Source organism: Scardinius erythrophthalmus, assembly GCF_964197995.2.
Source record: "Scardinius erythrophthalmus genome assembly, chromosome: 4".
Classification (NCBI taxonomy): domain Eukaryota; kingdom Metazoa; phylum Chordata; class Actinopteri; order Cypriniformes; family Leuciscidae; genus Scardinius; species Scardinius erythrophthalmus.
The window spans coordinates 1,635,251-1,652,873 of NC_138224.1; the positions used below are offsets into that span (position 1 = coordinate 1,635,251).

Here is a 17,623-nt window from a genome sequence, read left to right on the forward strand (position 1 = left end):
TTCATTAACATTTTCTAATTTAGAAAATTTCTAAGCAGGTTTATTATAGTTACCTTAAAAAAGGTAACTATAACCTTTATCTACCTTATTTTATTTCAGCAAGTTGCCAAGCAACATCTCTCATTTTCATTTTAGATTAACTTGATGTATTAAAATAACTAAAACTGAAATTAATAAAAAACTATTTAGACATTTTTTTTAAAAATACACAAATAAAAAACAACAAAATAACAAACTGAAACTGGAATATATAAAAATAAAAACATTAAAAATATGAATAAAAACTGTAATAGTCTCTCAGCGATATGTGATCTCACCTTGAGGCAGTGCAGCGTGTCCGTTTTGGAAAACATCTTGAACTTGGCCAACTCCCCGATGAACCTCACCGTCTTATTCTTGGTCTCAATGTTGATCTGGTCTTTCTTTCTGATCTGTAAGACACACACAAACACTGACTTTGATGCATTTTAACATATCCTGCTTCGAAAATAGAATTGTGGCCAAATTCGAGTGCACATTGCTAGTAGGACTGTCAAAGAAAAATGTTCATTTCGAATATTCACATTCGAATGCAAGAACCATCCATTTTAATTTTTGTGTGTCGAGAGGCGCGCGAGACATGATGATGACGTAACTTACTCTGTAGTTTTTGTTAGCTTATCCAGTGAACAGCAGGTGCGTCTGCGTTGTTCATTTGAAAAATACCACAAAAAGGCTTCCTGCTGACGAAAACCCTCGCATTGGCCCGAGCAGAGTGTGTGTTTTCATCAGCTGGAAACATTGTCAGCAAGAAGCGCTCAGCACTCGCTGCAGATCAAGTCGACCGTCTAGTGTTTTTGAGTAACATTAGAAATGGGTGTTTCAGAATGGCAGTTTTGCTATTTAGTGTTCATGTAGTTCATTACGCTGTGTGTTGATGTGTGTTTTCTCAGGTTACTGATGCACAAACACAGTTTTATGCACTATTGTAACCTTGCATGCACATTAAGGAAATTATATTTTATTTAAGAACAATTGTTTCAGAAGTTAATGCACTTAAAAAAAGAATGTCATTTCATTTCATTAAAAGATACGATGCATGATTTGGTTTATATTTGCTCATTGCACACTCTTGTTGGCCCTCTAGACAATACAGTTTTTTTTACTGTAGCATTAAGTATTGCATTTAGAATTTGAATATAATTCGAATGTTGCCAATATTTAAGAAAGAAATTCTAATTTAGCTTTTCAGCCATTTTGACAGCCCTAATTGCTGGTGGAGAAGGCACTCACACAGTGTATCTGTGTGATTAATGAGAAACACACTCACATGAAACCTGAAATCTCCTCTGAGCATTGAGCAGAGGTCTTCGGCCACATCAGACATGCAGGGGTGCAGCGTGGCCACCAGACGAGCGTAGAACGGCAGCAGATCCAGCCTGAGTCACAGACACACAAACACACCTGATCAGATCAAATCACTGAACACTCTAGTGTCCACAACTCTAGCGGTGGAACGGACCACATAATTCACGGTTCGGATCATTTATGGTTTTTGTGCCACGGATCGGATCATTTTTCGGACCAGATTTTTAAAATATATTTATATATATATATATAGATGTATGGGTGGGGTGTAACTTTGCTTTTCATTTATTACTTAAAGCTCACTTGAAGTTCTTCGACACAACATGGAAAAACGACTAGCCTAACTGACTGAGTTCACACATTATTTAAAACAAGTGAAAAGTCAGTAATAAAATAAATGCGAAAGCGAAAAAAACTCTCACTCTATTATGGTTAAATTTATCAGTTAACCCGTGAATCACGTGTGCCGAAGCGTGGCGCAGCTGATCCGTACGGATCCCACATCAACTGCGATCCGTTCCACCCCTACACAACTACGGTCGAGGCTGTGAGAGCAAACACACCTCTGTCTGGGAACTGTGAAGAGAGCGCGGACCAACTTCCTGCGATTGGACTTGGTGTTCATGTTCATACAGAAGTCCATCGCAGCCTGAACACACAACAGCCACAGCAATGAGAGGAACAACCACCAGCACTGTTACTGTAACTACTACTACTACAATCAGTCTGGTAAATTTACATAAAGATGAAATAAAATACAAGGATTAGATGGCAACTTAAAAAATTGTACATATAAAAATAAAAGCTAATTCGAAATTTTTGTAAATACTATAATAGTATATAAATAATAATAAAATAATGATCAAGCGCTGTGTTATGTGTGTGTGTGAGTGTGAGAGAAAGAGTAGGTGTGTGTGTTTGTGTGAGTGTGTGAGAGACTCTGTGTGTGTGTGTGTGTGTGTGTGTGTGTGTGTGTGTGTATGTGTGTGTGTGTGTGTGTGTGTGTCTTACACAGGGATTAAAGTGAAAAAAAATCTTCTGACTGAAATTTTTTTTTTAGGCCAAGTCATATTCCTTTAACTTTTTAAATAGTCGAGACCAATAGCGTTTTAAGGGGAGACGTTTTAAACCGCTTTAATATTGCCAGTAGGCGTATTTTAAAAGCTATATTTTAATCTATGAAAACCAGGCATGGAACATACTAATATAATTAATAATTTGCATATATATATATATATATATATGCAAATTATAACACGTTTACACAAAATTTGTTAACACACAAGTAAGTTACTTTTCCCCTTTACTTAACATAAATTGTAAGAATATGACTAATAGTAAAGACTAGTACTAATAAATACAGTGCTATGCATAAGTTTAGACACCCATGCTAAAGTTGACTAAAAAGAGGAATAAAAAAATCATCTTTTGGAAACTGAACTTAAAGGTATAGCGGAGGATCTTTCTGAATTTTAGATAAGTCCCGCCCTCTCCACTTTTTGAAAAGTTTGATTGATTCACCAGAATGATTGACAATTAGGAGGACCAATAGTATAGGGTATCCACCCGGAAGTAAAAAGATCCTCCGCTATACCTTTAATGCCTTAATTTAAAAAATTAGGAAAAATCCAACCTTTAAGGACACCAATTTTCTTTGTGAATGAATAATGTATCGCAAATAAATAAATGTTCTTCCTTAAAACACAGGGTGCATAAGTTTGGACACCCCTATGTTAAATTCCCATAGAGGCAGGCAGATTTTTTTTTTAAAGTTTTTATTTTTAAGTATTTTTTTTATATATTTTTTAGGATACTATGAATCCTGATAAAGTTCCCTTGGCCTTTGGAATTAAAATAGCCCCACATCATCACATAGCCTTCACCATACCTAGAGATACTTTCCATAAGATCATCTCTCAATGCAAATCAAACCAGCTATTAGGCTAACTGAAATACAACCATGCCAATCTCTAGGTATGGTGAAGGCTGTGTGATGATGTGGGGCTATTTTAATTCCAAAGGCCAAGATAACTTTATCAGGATTAGTATCCTGGATCCATGAAGTAACTGGCCTTTAAAAATAAAAATCTGCCTGCCTCTATGGGAATTTAACATGGGGTGTCCAAACTTATGCACCCTGTATTTTAAGGAAGAACATTTATTTATTTACGATACATTATTTATTCACAAAGAAAATTGGTGTCCTTTAAGGTTGGATTTTTCCTAATTTTTCAAATTAAGGCATTAAGTTCAGTTTCCAAAAGATGATTTTTTATTCCTCTTTTTAGTCAACTTTAGTGTGTCTAAACTTATGCATAGCACTGTAAACATTAGGCCTACTGTAGGCTAAAGCTATTAAATAGCAGTCCCAAACTAGTTTTTGTTAATACAATGTTGGTATGAGCCACTACAGTCATTTAAAAATATAAAAAATAACACAAAGAAAAATAGTGGCATTTTGGGGTTATATGGAAACGACAGTTACCATGGCGAATACAATATTAACAATAACTGTTAATGAAACATGGAAACTGGTGAATAGAATGAGAATTATACCTGCATTACTTTTATTTCGTGTAATTTACAACGTAACGGCGTTGCATGCTCATAGTTTCTTTTGCACTTGATCAGTGAAGCAATACAGCGCGCGCCGCTGAATTTGCGCGTGCAACTGAGTGTGCGCTACGAGAACAGGATAACGGCTGACAGGACAAGAAAGTCCGTTTTTCTGAGGTGAAAAACTTTATTTCAGCGTACACTTATGTCACTGCCTGCCTGGTAGTTCCTATTGTGCTGGGTTTTCTGAAGTAGTCATGATTCGCCTCTCTTAACATAACATGCTCTAAACACGCACGCAGTGTGGAAAAGGAGGAGCGGAGGCGCGGGGAGCAAGGATCACAGCGCAAATTTGAACTATATCGATGTGATATGGTCTAATTCCATATCGCATTTAAAAAATATATCGATATGGAAATCCCATAGACTTGCTGCAATTAACGGAAATCCGTCGTAGCGACGGAGAACTTTAATCCCTGCTTACATCAAGTCAATTATGTGTGTGTGTACTCATTACCTTGTCTATCAGGTCTCTGTTGATGCAGTTCGGCAGCTGCTGGATAAAAGCGTCCACGATGAGTTTGAGATGAGAGCCAGTGCTGGCCTCCTCGTCCTCCTGCTCTGTACGCACACACACACACACACACACACACACATCAACATCATCACATTACATTAAGTTATGCATTTAACAGCAGATGCTTTTATGCAAATCAAATCACATTGCATTTACTGGGAATCAAACCCATGCTATAAGATCCAGCGAGTGACACAATGAGATGCACAGATTAATAATGACAAAATAATGCAATAGACAAAAAATGCAAAGAACAGATAAAGTTGGACTGGTCCTGAAACTTTCCCTTTTCTGCCCTCTGGAGGTTGTGGAGGTGCATTATTCAGTGTGTTTTATGAAGAAAGCAAGTGTATGTGTACAGAGCCCCGAAAGGGACATGGTGGTGGAAAAAATATTAGATAGGAGGATTTTTTTTTTTTAAATAATGTTGTTGTTTTTTTTCACCATGTCCCTTTAGGGTCTCCGTAGTGTGTGTGTGTGTGTGTGTGTGTGTGTGTATACCTTGCTCATCCAGTATCTTTTTGGCCAGTTCTTCACTTTCGGTCTCGTCGGCTACATCCAGATCTATCGGGTCATCAGTGATGTCCAACACTTCCAACTCCATCTCCAACTCCTCGGTGCTGTTTCCCTCTCGTACCTCTACACACACAACATAAACTATTACATACTGTTTCACATGCTACTTCAAAGAGGAACCTTTTACAAAGTCTTAATTTTGTTTTCAGGCTCTACTAGAACAGGTTTTCCTGCTTGATTGTTGATTATTCTCCTCATATTCTCCATTGTTGCGGCTCCTCTCTTCCCAGTCTGTCAGTAACGCTCTGTTTACTTCCTGTCTCTATGAAGCCCCTCCTTCTGAAAGCACACTGTGCTCTGATTGGTCGGCTGGATCAGTGTGTTGTGATTGGTCGAGTGCTTTGAGTGTGTTTGGGTAATGTCCCACCCCTTACCATAATGGCCAGTTTAACACACTACTAACTAAGTCAACCAGGCCCCGCCCCTTTATTCTGCGCATTAATTTTATAATAGAGCAATCTTGAGATGTGTTTGTTCCTGGAAGAAACTCAAGACAACAATGGAGGCGTTTCAGGGAGTTCAGAAACACTGATATAGAGAAGAACTCCCACTGGCGGGACTTTAGAAACATTTTTCATGCTCAAACAGCAACATTACACACTAAAGTGTGTAAAAAATGAATAGGACCCCTTTTAATCAATAAGTACATACTGCGTTCTGGTACAAGTTATGCAAGTATTCCATCTTGTCCAAGCAGGACTTTTCTAAACCATTCAGTACCTTTGCTGTTCTGGCTGCTCTTCTCGTTGTCCTTGAAGAGAATGGCAGGAACAAATGCCTTCAGATCCACCATGTTCTCGTAGAAGTTACGAGCGTCCTCGTCCTCCCAGATGCCTCCTTCCAGATCGTACTCTCCTGGTTTTCCCGGTGTAAAGATGTCGATGCCCGGACCATGTTCTGCCACACACAAAACAACAAATCATGAGCATGCCATGACAAAATCCCAGCACAGATTCACAGGAGAAGTCGTGCCGGCGCTCGTACCTTCCTGGACGGTTTTATCCAGAGGAAGTTCAGGCATGTTCTCGTCCAGCAGATCGGCCAGAGTTTGAGTGTTAGCCAGCAGCTTCTGATAAGAGGTGGCGAACTCCTCGTACTGCTTGTGTCTGTCCTCGCTGAGCTCTCCTTTAGAGTGCAGGATACGCCTACAGAGAAAAAACAAAAAAAGTAGCACATATGTGATGTAGCTTATTAAAATGCAGTTAGAACAGCAATAAAATACTTTCAAACAAAGCCGGAGCAAAAGCATTGAGCGTCTCTGAGCAACACAGTGAACGAATCTTTTGAGTTTATGATTCAATGACCCTTTCATAAAGACACGGCTGTTATTTTTTACTAAAACTATTAAAACATTTTCTGTTAATTGGAATAAAGCTGATATTAAATATAAATATTAATTGAAAAGCTTTAAATGAAAATTTTAAATGTTGCCTTGGCAATAAATTTGACAAAGTTTTAGCACTAAAATTATTAACTCTGGAAATAAATAAAAATTAAAACTGACGACAACTAAAATTAAAACTGAAATAAAAATAAAAATAAATTAAACCTTAAAACTAAAAAAAAAACACATAACTAAACTCAAACTGAACAAGGAAACTAAGAAATACAAAACGTAAAGCTAATTAAAAAATATTAATAAAACTAGAATACAAACTAAAATAACACTATACTTTTCTTTTTGAATAATGGAAGTTATTTCCAAAACAATTTCATCACATTATTAATGCAAGTGTAATTGAAGTAAATGCATTTGTGCCATCTCTGAGCTGAATTAAACAATATTTTAGTATCATTGAGATACTATTATAGTTTTTGTTAATATTTTTATTTTATATTTTGTTTTCATTTTTAACTGAGTTAAAGGTTTAGTAATTTTGCTGGTGTTTTGTTTTTAAATGTGTTTAAGCTTTAAAATGATACCTAATTTATGAAGAGTTGTTTAATTAATTCATAAGAATAAAAAGCAGATCAAGAATAGTTTTGGAATTGGATCGTGACTCCCAGAATCGGATCGGATCATGACGTCCCTAAAGATTCCCACCCCTACTATACAAAGATTTATTGCTTGTCTTTGTTGAATATTACAGAAGATAAAGAGCTTAGTAAATCGCAATCAAGGTTAAAAAAAAAGTGCGTTAAGCCCTAATACAACCCGACCTGTTGTCTAAAAACATTTTTTGCTGTGGTTTCCGTTCACGACTACAGACCTTCAGCCAACTATGCCGACTTGGGCTTCTGAGAACCCCGGAAACGTGAAAAGGGTGGATAAACAAACCGACCTGTTCTGCCTCTCGATGTTCTGCAGTTCCCGGTGGTCTTTCTTCAGGTGTTTGGTGAGAGATGTGAAATACTCTCTCAGCAGATTCTGGAACGGCTGCTGCTTCTCTGCATTAATGATCTGGCTCGGAGGGAACGACAATCCGAACTTCTCGATCGCGTTCTTGACTTTCCTCGGCATCAGCCCGGCGATATCGTCTCCGCAGTGCTTGCAGAAGCTGATGATGACAGACACGTGTGTGTGCGTCTCTCGATCGGTGCTGATGATGTTCTTCAGCTGCTCGTAAATGAGCGAAAGCCCTTCTTTATCAGTGAACAGGCCCACGATGGTGAGCTCAGCGATGAAGCGCAGGTCAGTGCGCAACTTGCTCACGTTAGGCGCCTTTTCCTCCTTTCTAGCCTCGAAGTGTCTCTTCCAGGCTCCCAGAAGCAGCGGAGCGAACTCAGCGTATCGCTGGTGGAACAGAGAGCAGAGATGAACAGCACAACCTACGTCTGAGATCTTCAGCTTGGCCTCCACCATGGAGCTCACGGCCTCGCCGATGTACTTGCTGAGGTTGAGCGAGTCGAAGTCCTGCGACAGCGAGGCGCGCTGCTGCTCCGTGAGCGTGCGGAGCTTCTTGACGAAGGCCGTGTTCTTCTTCAGGCTGGAGTCCAGGCGACTGAAGAAAGCCTCCTCGGGTCGAGTCTCCTGAACGTGCTGGTTTTTCCCTCGCAGCTCCTTCCTGCCATGATGACGCTCCCACGCCTCTTGCTGGAGCTGATCGGACTCCTCCTTCTCCCTGATCAAACACAAAACAAACTAGGGGTGTGACAATACATCGTGTCACAATATATCGCAATACAAATAAGAGTTTAGAGATGTGAGGCGGTAATTTACCTAAAAGTGCCTTAGCAATACCGGTTTATGCAAATTCCTCCTGTAGACTATTGTAAAGATGCCCAGAGTGACAATATTAAATATTGGGAATTTTTTTCATATATTTTCATTTTGGATGATCTATCCACTATAAATTTTATAGTGGATAGATCATCCAAAATGAAAATATATGAAAAAAATTCAAGTTTTCAGAGTTTTAGTGTCAGTACTACATTAAACTACTATATATAATGTTGAATATGTAGTGTGTATAATTCACCCAAAACAAAAAAATTTCAAACAATTACTGTGTGAGAAAAAATTCAAGTTTTAGTGTCAGTACTACAATAAACTACTATATATAATGGGTCCTGATATTGCCAAATAGATTATGGCCGATATTATTATAAATATATCTAGCTTATTTGTCTAAAAGTATTTTTAACTTCAGAATCATGAATATTTTTATTCTGGTGTCACTATTGTTCTGTTCATTGGGTTTCCAGCACCAAGTCCAAACAAAGTACTGTCAAATTTATCGTTTTAATCAACAGTAAAAAAAATTGTCAACCTTTTATCATATGTCTTAGAGTATCGCAATAATATTATATTGTGAGTTCAGTTTCATGATATGTATCGAATCGTGACATGAGGGGATCGTTACACCCCTAATTTCAGCAATATCACTTGAGTGTTTAAAATGCGAGTTACATTTTAAACACAACATTTTATGCTTTTGCTCTTTTTCACCAACGAAAATAGTTCCAGACGAAGCCACGATTGTTCATCTCAGAGCAAAACACACTTTTCATTTCTGAATTAATCAGCATTTTGAAGAATCAATGAATCCATTCATAAATACTCGCTGAATTCGACCGCATGCTAGTATACTACTCTTACTACTTTTACCATATCCTTCTATGGCAGAAATAGTAATAGTTCCCATTTTTGCAACAGTCGTTTCATTCCTGAATGTATCAGCTGTTTGAACGAATCAGTTGAATGAATGAATCAGTTGAATGAACGAATCAGTTGAATGAATGACTCACTCATTAAGACAGTGACGTTCCGCCACCTACTGGTGGTTTAGTTTCATAGTAAAGTATCAATTTATTTTTCAATTTCAATATTTAAAATATTATCTTATAATCTTATAGTTTAAGTACATCTAGATACAGCTTCTGTGTCACTTCTGGATTTTACTGACACTGATTTCATTTGATTGGTAACTAAAGTTAGCTATATAGTGTCTTATTAGTCTAATTGAGTTTATTGACTGAATTTAAAGGAATAGTTCCCTTAAAAATGAAGATTCTGTCAACCAAAGAGTTGAAGGACCCCATTGGCTTCCATAGTATTTTGTTTCCTACTATGAAAGTCAATAGGGTCCGTGAACTGTTTAGTTACCGACATTCTTCAAAATATCTTGTTTTTGAGTTCAACAGAAGAAATTCATTCAGATTTGAAACAATTTGAGGGTGAGTAAATGATGACAGAATTTTCATTTTGAAGTGAACTATTCCTTTAAGAATCTGATAGAGACGCATCTAATATTTGGAGTGGAGAATCCCTGCGCTCTTACTTCAGCTGCGCTGCCTCTTCCTCTCTCTGTCGCTTGGCTTCTTCCTCCAGCAGCTTCTTCTCCTGCTCCTCCTGCTGTCTCTTCTCCTCCTCCTCTTTCTTCCTCTGCTCCTCCTCTGCTCTCTGCTTGTCCTCCTCTTTCTTCTTCCGCTCCTTCTCCTCCTTCTTTCTCTTCTCCTCCTCGGCCCGTCTCTTCTTGTCTTCTGCTGTCTTGCCTCCGTCCTTCTTTCCGCTCACCTTGCTCTCGTCTTTGCTCTTCTCGCGGGAGGCGGTGGCGTCTCTGTCCTTGTTGCTGAAGGAGCCGGTCTCTCTCTCCTCCATGTTGACGGACTTCTTGCGTTCAGCAGGCATGCTGCTACTGCAAAACATCACAATACTTCAAATGAAACAATATCTGGTAATAATTGCACAAGTAAAGAGTCAAGAGCTGTGTTTGGAATGGAGCACTAGAACACTGCATTGTATATTGCAAACTGTTTTAAAACATATTTTGCACTTTTAAACAAATTTTGCATTAAAATATATACTGTATATGGCATAGTTTAAAAAAAACATTTTGCACATAATTTTTTTTTGCATTCGGCATACTGTTTTTAATCATATTTTGCATTTGCACACTTAATCAAATTTTGCATATGACAAAAATGTGTGTATTTAAGTTTTTATAACTGCACTCTTAAGCAATTTTGCACTGAAAAATATACTGTATATTACTTTATTATTTATAATAACATTTTGTAATAAATTTTGCACTTGTAATAAAGTTTTGCATATTGCATACTGTTTTTAAAAAATATTTTTCATTTTTTAACAAATTTTGCATAGAAAAATATTATACAAGGCATAATATGGAATATGTATGGTTACTACTGCATCATGGGAAATGTTGTCCCTGTCTGTTTTGGTTGCAAACTGCACATGTTGTCCACTGCAGTAATTATCCTGGTATTTCATACACAGAAGATCTGCTTCTACAAGAGAAACACTGACGCAGGACAGGTCAGGTTTAGTGCCACGCCTCCTTACACACACCTGACAATCATGATCACGTGATCAGCCGGTACAGGTGTGTTTGATTAGGTAGTGAGTGATTAATTAATCATAAACTCTGCAGGGAGGAGGATTTCCAGAAGCAGAACTGAACATCTCAGATCTAAAGATTATAGTTGTTGAGATGCACGTGCGGGTCCGTGTTCAGCAGAACCGATCCTGTCGGCCCAATCAACCGGAAACACACACAAACACTCTCTGACATGCTCGAATAACAAATTCACACACACACACACACATCAGAAGTTCAACCCCTGGCCGTGTCGTTATATGACCTAATAAAGTCTCTCAATAACAAAAGCAACACCAAAACTACTTAAACAAATACACAATCAGCAACAGCTGTGATTAAAAAAATCAGACTAAATAACCCAGATAAAGAATGTCTGCCACTGTCGTCCCAATATAATGTCGCCTTTTTTACATTCAGTTCGTTTATAACAGAAATTGAATCATTTTAATGAAGCGATTTGATGTGTGGCTGCGTGTTTATGAATTAGCATTAGCCGTTAGCTGTCGTGAGGCCGCTCATTTGTCAAATATAACACTTTTAAGCAGCAAAACAGACGGAAATTACAGGAACGAATATATTTTCTGTCGCTGACGTAAACACAGTAGTATTTAGAATGAAATGTCAGTCTTACCTCATGCGCTTGTGTTAATATTCATAAGTTAAGTCTGTAAATGACGCCGCCTGATAGTTTTCAATAATAGGACCCCTGAATGTGGCGCCCCAAAACGTGCCTGATCGCAAAAACAAAATAATTCACCCCCAAGAAAAATAAATGTGACAAAATAAAACAGATAATAAATGACTAAACCTGAAAAATTCCAGTGTTTAATTTAAACTCATGAAATGAATGTCCAATGAAGTTAATCTCATAGTGGCTCTCTATCTATCCGTAATTAATCACCAGAGCGAAGTATGCTATTCAATTATTTAATAGAAAAAAGTTACAAAACATAAATTGTTTGAAAAAAAAAACATACAGTTGTGTATACTCATTATTCAAACACATTTATAAGTACTATTTTTAAAACATAAAGTGTAATAAATCTGAGAAACATCTCATATGAAAACGGAAACATTTTCAACAGTGACATTAGGCTTACAATAAAAGTCACACACACACACACACACACACACACACACACACACACACACACGTCTGGTTTACTATCTTTGTGGGGACTCTCCATAGACGTAATGGTTTTTATACTGTACACACTGTATATTCTGTCCCCTTACACTAACCCTACCCCTAAACCTACCCATCACAGGAAACTTTCTGCATTTTTACATTTCCAAAAAAAACTAATTCTGCATGATTTATAAGCTTGTTTACCCATGGGGACCTCAATTTAGGTCCCCACTGTAACACGAGTCCCCATGAGTCTGTGTGCATTCAGGTTGAAGTCCCCACCGGGATAGAAAAACAGGTACACACACACAGACAGGCGGAGTCACTTCCGGCATCACTGGCGGCCATCTTCCCACAGTGAAGCTTTCAGTCGGGCTCTGCGGTATCTGAGGTAAGGTGAGTGATCAACACGAACACAAATCCTCTTATCTCGTTGAAATCTTGACGGATTTACAAACGGTTTGGTTTCTTACAAACGTTATTAACGTGGATATAATTCTGAATGCTGGAACATGTTGAAATTGCAGATTTTCTTTTCGAAAAACGACTTAATCGTGCAGCATAGTTTTGTATCACGGCTAAGTTACTTGCGCAAGTTATCAAGGCAGAGATCACAATCGACCTGTTCGATTATAAAGGCTTTACTGACACCAATAACGATTTTATGACAACTAATCTTTTGTTTAAATTACAATATTTGTGGATGTGGTTGTAGTTAGTTGCTGGCTAATAACAATAAGCTTTGAGTGAGACGTTACCGTTTCTGCTGACTTTACCCAGCAATTTTACATCAGTGAGAGAGGCAGAATTTTTCTTTCTTTTCAATATAACTTAAGTTGCTCATGATTTTCAATCAGGTTGGTTTGTTAAAACATCTTACATTATGATACAGGAAATGATAAGAGAAGATGCCAGACTTTTGTGCAGCCTACGGATGCTCCAATGAACGTAGTCTCAAAACGAGAGCCCGTGGGATCACCTTTCACAAGTAAGATATGACAATATTATGATTATATTTGGGATAATCGTTAGTTACTTAGTGGGTGTATGTACAGTACAGGTCATGTTACACAGGAACAGCGGGGCTATGACATAATAGTATTGTTGTTGTTGACCCAAAGCTTTTTAAAGTTTGTTTACACAATCGCTGAATGTTTCTTTTGCACACCTTTTTATAACTGGTTTAGTGTGGTTCTAAAGTACATATATGCACACATACTTAGACTGCATACAATTACCCTAAACATATGATAATTTAGGTGTGTATTTTTGTCCTTACCCTTAATGTTGAAAGAAGGAAAAAAGGGTTGGAAATGTTGACAATAATTTATATATCTGGGTACATTTCTCACGTTTTTAAGGTTTCCCAAATCCGGAAAGATAAGGAGGCAGTGGGAACTTGCCCTGAGAAGGGACGGATTTGTTGCCTCTGCCAGGACACTGCTTTGCAGTGAGCACTTCAGGAGCGAGGACTTTGACAGAACGGGGCAGACTGTCCGGCTTAAAAATGGTGTTGTGCCAAGCATTTTCAACTTTCCAGCTCATCTTCAAAGGGTATGTGTATCATTGACCAACAATAATTCATTGTTGAATGTGTATTAGATTGATATATCGATATGTGATTAAATGTCACTTTAGTTTTTTTTTTCTGCGAGTTATATAATGTGTAGTTTATTACAACACATTTTAGACACTCAAAACTTCTTTAATTTATTTCAGCTGGAAGCAACAAGAAGCACAACCACCTCTAGAAGAGCGGAAGACGACCTGCCAATGGATTTGTCTCAGAATGTTCCTCAACCTGATGTTGTGAGTGTTTGCATGTGGAATGTAAAACAAATGAGAGCGTCACGTGGCTTGTAGGGGTGGGAGATATTGACAAAAATGAATATCTCGATATTTTTTTCCAATATCTCGATATCGATATTCAGACGATATTTTTGCCATCCTTCAAAGAAATGTGTGCAAACTGGCAAAGAAGGTCCAGTTGGTCTTTTGACTTGCTGCATTTTACCTATGTAGGCTATAAAAGAAACAATAAAGGAGCTAACTAAACAGAATCTGAGGAAGCCCCTATCGTTTTCCACTTACAAAAAAAAAAAAAAAAAAAAAACGGAACTAGGCACCTTTTGCAACAGTGATTATTAAATCAAACAACAATATTGTTGATGATAAATTCAAAGTAAAAAAAAAATATATTTTCAAAACGCTATAAATCCATCCATTTTTTTCCCCAAAACGCTATAAATCCATCCACCCCCCCCCCCCCCCCCCCCCAAAAAAAAAAATTGGACGGTTTGTCTTTTGAAAAAAGTCTTTTGTCTTTTATTTTTCGTGTACATTTATGAGGAAAAAACAATATTACGTGTCAGTTCTCCATTATGGACGCGAGTGCTCTGAAAGTGGCAAAAAGACTAAAGACTTTCAAACTTTCACAGAGACCTCAAAATAAAAATCACAAAGCCTTTCTTTAAAACGAATTTCGTTTTGTATTAATTGTATCTTAATTTTAATAAATTTTTCATTGACCAATTTCCTGGATTTAATACATTAAATTAAATATAAATTATTAATTAAAGGCGCCGGTGCTTAAACTGGAGATTATATCATCATGAACCGAACCGTAGCCTACTCGCCTCACAGGCCTAAAAAATGTGAAATATTTTTACAGAAAGCTGGTTCTAAACAAAACCATCCAAAACAAAATAAAACTATGTAGCCTAATAAATGTGCATTTCTCCGGTGCGTTCACTAGCCTACTGCGAAGATCGCGGGTCATAGCCTATCGTCAACTTCATCTTTGCAGCCGACACAGAAATTAATAAACAATTTAAAATGTCTTATTGCAATATTTTACATATTCATAATCGTTACTTTTGGTGGATCTTTGAGGCAGCTTTTTAGGTTTATGGCGTTTTGGAAAAGAGCTCTTCACGTAACGTTTCACCAAGGCACAGCGGCCCTTCAGCACATAAGAAAAAAATAAGAGAAAAAGCACGGACTTACTAATTACGAAACTTTGATGTGGTTGAACAGGTGAAACAGTCACAAATTCCTCTGCAACTCAAATCTTCTCAATACGAGTTATGAAGGAAGAGAACAGCATTTCAGTTTTCAGCGCGTCCTCCTCTGATTGCTGTGTTCTGACCGAAAAAGTGCGTGCAGGAGCACATGCGCAAACGGTTTGTAAAATGTCCTTTTGTAAAATGACATTTGATAAAATAAAAATAATTCATATATCATTTTAAAAACGGTTTTGTGCATGTGCTTCTGTGCGCACTATTTCGAATTTACTTATGCGTTTTTGACGACGCGGGACCATGGGCTGGGCCACTCGGAGGTTGCTTCCGCGAATAGTACTGCCCTACAGTATTAAAAATCGCTACATATAATTGTTTAGAAGGTTATTGTGTGCGTTATTTGTTTTCTCTTTAACTTCTTTCAGCTCTTTTCATGTTTGGGGGGTCGGATTGTACAAATTATGAAATATTCGATATCTCAATTTTGCATATCGTCCAGACAACAATTTGGATATTATCGTTTAAAAGATATATCGCCCACCTCTAGTGGCTTGTTACATTAAATCCTTTATCTTGGTGGTACCCAGAAAGATATATGGTGTTCGTTGTCTAAGAGCCCAATATTATTTGAGGTGGTACTCTGTGTAAAAAGTTTGAGAACTACTGACTATCTCACTTGCTCCATCGCTTTGTTAAAAAAGTAACTTATTCATTTCCATATATAATTTATATATTTGTATATTTTGGCAAAATAACAGGAAGCCACTGGAGAGAGGAGTTTGAGCCGCAAGCGGCAGGCCGCTGACCACTTGTATTCATTGCCTGCGTGCCCTAAGGCTGTAAAGGCCAAACTTGAAGAAGCCTCAGCGAGAGTGAGGAAACTGCAGCGGGAGAAGAGTAATGCCTTGAGGAGAGAAAAGAGGACCAAGATGAACATGCAGGCTCTTCTGGAAGAACTGAAGAAGAAAAATCTCATCAACGAAGAGCTGAAAGACAACCTTGAATGCTACTCGGGTAAAATGAAAATTTTACATTTAATATTTTGTGTATTTTATGTTCTTTGTTGACTTCCTAGTTACTAATAAAAGGAGACCTACTGACTCACGTTTGCTAATTGAATTTCAGATCTTCCGGTTCATCTCCTGTCGAGGCAGGGCGTAGAGTACACCAAGGCCCAGAGAGATTTTGCCCTTACGCTCCATCTGCATGGTCCAAAGGCATATCATTACCTGAGAGACACCCTGCATATTCACCTGCCACATCCCAGTTCATTGCAAAGGTATTATTCATGATGTCTGATTTTATACTGAATTACATTAAAGGGTTAGTTCACCCAAAAATGAAAGTTCTGTCAGTAATTACTCACCCTCATGTTGTTCCAACCGCGTAAGACCTTCGTTCATCTTCGGAACACAAATTAAGATATTTTTGATGAAATCTGAGTGCTGTCTCACTCCTCCATAGGCTGCTATGTGACCGAAACTTGCTGGCCCAGAAAAGTTATTAAAGAGATCGTTAATATAGTCCAAGTGACTACAGTGGTTCAATTTTAAGTTTATAAAGCGACGAGAATACTTTTTGTGCGCAAAAACAAGCAAAAATAACGACTTTATTCCACTATTCATTTCCTTCTCTCTGGGCCTCTAGTTGGTTCACGTTACATTTCAGGTAAAGGCTAACTGAAAGTCGATTTTCCCTATAACCGAAAGTGCCAATAGTCACAATCTGGGGAAAAACAATATCACGATAGTCCAAAAAGAGAAGTGTTCCTTAATTTCCCTATGCTCACTGGTTATTGTTATAAGTTATGATATTACTATATTAACTCCAATTTCAGGTTTTTTTGTGCGACGGGCTCTGAAGAAGCTGTCGTGTGATGTCTGCCGTGCCAGCCTGGTGATAGATATGCTGCATCAAACTGGTTGAGGTTGTTTACAATGTCCGAAAAAGGATCGGTTCAGAGGATGTGTTTGTGTTAGGGGAGCACATCTGCGAGACGCAGTGTGGGATAGACAGCCACCGCCATATGCTGTTAAAATGAATTGTGTCCCTGTTTTTAAAGTTAAGGCTGCACCACATCGCCAGAATTACAAACCTCAGCTTACAGAGCAACAATATGTGTCAGAAACTTAATAAAACTGTCCTTTTCAAAGGGCATTAGCCCAAGGTATGGTTTTTTTTTTCTGTCCTCTTACTTCAACAGTAGTATAGTTCTCTCTACAGCATTTCTTTTTTGGATATTTGTAAAGGGGAATTACAATACAATACAATATTGTATTATGTGTGTATATGTATAATTTTTATTTATTTTTTTTGCAAATAAATGACACTTGTATAATAGTTTACAAATAGAGACTTTTGTGTAATTATTACATATTTTGTGTTCTATATTCTATATCAGAACCCCTGATATACAATCCAAATGTTTATCTGGCAGAAAGAAAAAACATGTAATAATTCAAATTATTTTATTATAATATTAATATTCATATTACAAAAGTGTGTGTGTGTATATATATATATATATATATATATATATATATATATATATATATATATATATATATATATATATATATATATATATATATATATATAGTCATTTTGCCATTCTGTACACTTTGTACAGTTTTAG

The 17,623-nt window shown here is 37.4% G+C and overlaps 2 protein-coding genes across 5 annotated transcripts in view; one reads left to right on the plus strand and one right to left on the minus strand.

Annotated features, from left to right (window-relative positions):
- Positions 1 to 11,561, minus strand: part of upf2 (UPF2 regulator of nonsense mediated mRNA decay) — a 33,857-nt gene extending 22,296 nt beyond the window's left edge. Inside the window, exons 1-10 of the mRNA XM_081364219.1 lie at positions 11,471 to 11,561; positions 9,778 to 10,134; positions 7,339 to 8,118; positions 6,041 to 6,201; positions 5,777 to 5,953; positions 4,982 to 5,119; positions 4,421 to 4,524; positions 1,911 to 1,996; positions 1,310 to 1,418; positions 318 to 431 (exon numbers count right to left, since the gene is read on the minus strand). Coding sequence (XP_081220345.1) covers positions 318 to 431; positions 1,310 to 1,418; positions 1,911 to 1,996; positions 4,421 to 4,524; positions 4,982 to 5,119; positions 5,777 to 5,953; positions 6,041 to 6,201; positions 7,339 to 8,118; positions 9,778 to 10,134; positions 11,471 to 11,475 — 2,031 coding nt within the window. The 5' untranslated portion in view covers positions 11,476 to 11,561. The remainder of the gene's footprint in view (positions 1 to 317; positions 432 to 1,309; positions 1,419 to 1,910; positions 1,997 to 4,420; positions 4,525 to 4,981; positions 5,120 to 5,776; positions 5,954 to 6,040; positions 6,202 to 7,338; positions 8,119 to 9,777; positions 10,135 to 11,470) is intronic.
- A 651-nt stretch (positions 11,562 to 12,212) lies between these two features.
- On the plus strand, positions 12,213 to 17,335 carry LOC308689575 (THAP domain-containing protein 6-like). 4 transcript variants are annotated; one of them, XM_081363359.1, is made up of 7 exons: positions 12,213 to 12,364; positions 12,861 to 12,956; positions 13,330 to 13,522; positions 13,688 to 13,777; positions 15,747 to 16,002; positions 16,114 to 16,267; positions 16,826 to 17,335. In XM_081363359.1, exons 2-7 carry the CDS (start codon positions 12,877 to 12,879, stop codon positions 16,863 to 16,865), a joined length of 813 nt encoding a protein of 270 aa, XP_081219485.1. In that variant the 5' UTR covers positions 12,213 to 12,364; positions 12,861 to 12,876; the 3' UTR covers positions 16,866 to 17,335. The 4 variants fall into 4 exon arrangements, with proteins under 4 accessions (XP_081219485.1, XP_081219486.1, XP_081219487.1 ...); XM_081363360.1 differs by having other exon boundaries at positions 12,306 to 12,359; XM_081363361.1 differs by having other exon boundaries at positions 12,357 to 12,427.
- The last annotated feature ends 288 nt before the right edge of the window (positions 17,336 to 17,623 follow it).

Excerpts from the sequence above, each read along its gene's own strand:
- LOC308689575 (XM_081363359.1), top strand. The coding sequence starts at position 12,877 with ATGCCAGACTTTTGTGCAGCCTACGGATGCTCCAATGAACGTAGTCTC. Across the intron at positions 12,957-13,329 it reads CGTGGGATCACCTTTCACAA|GTTTCCCAAATCCGGAAAGA; the intron begins GTAAGATATGAC and ends CACGTTTTTAAG. Across the intron at positions 13,523-13,687 it reads TTCCAGCTCATCTTCAAAGG|CTGGAAGCAACAAGAAGCAC; the intron begins GTATGTGTATCA and ends AATTTATTTCAG.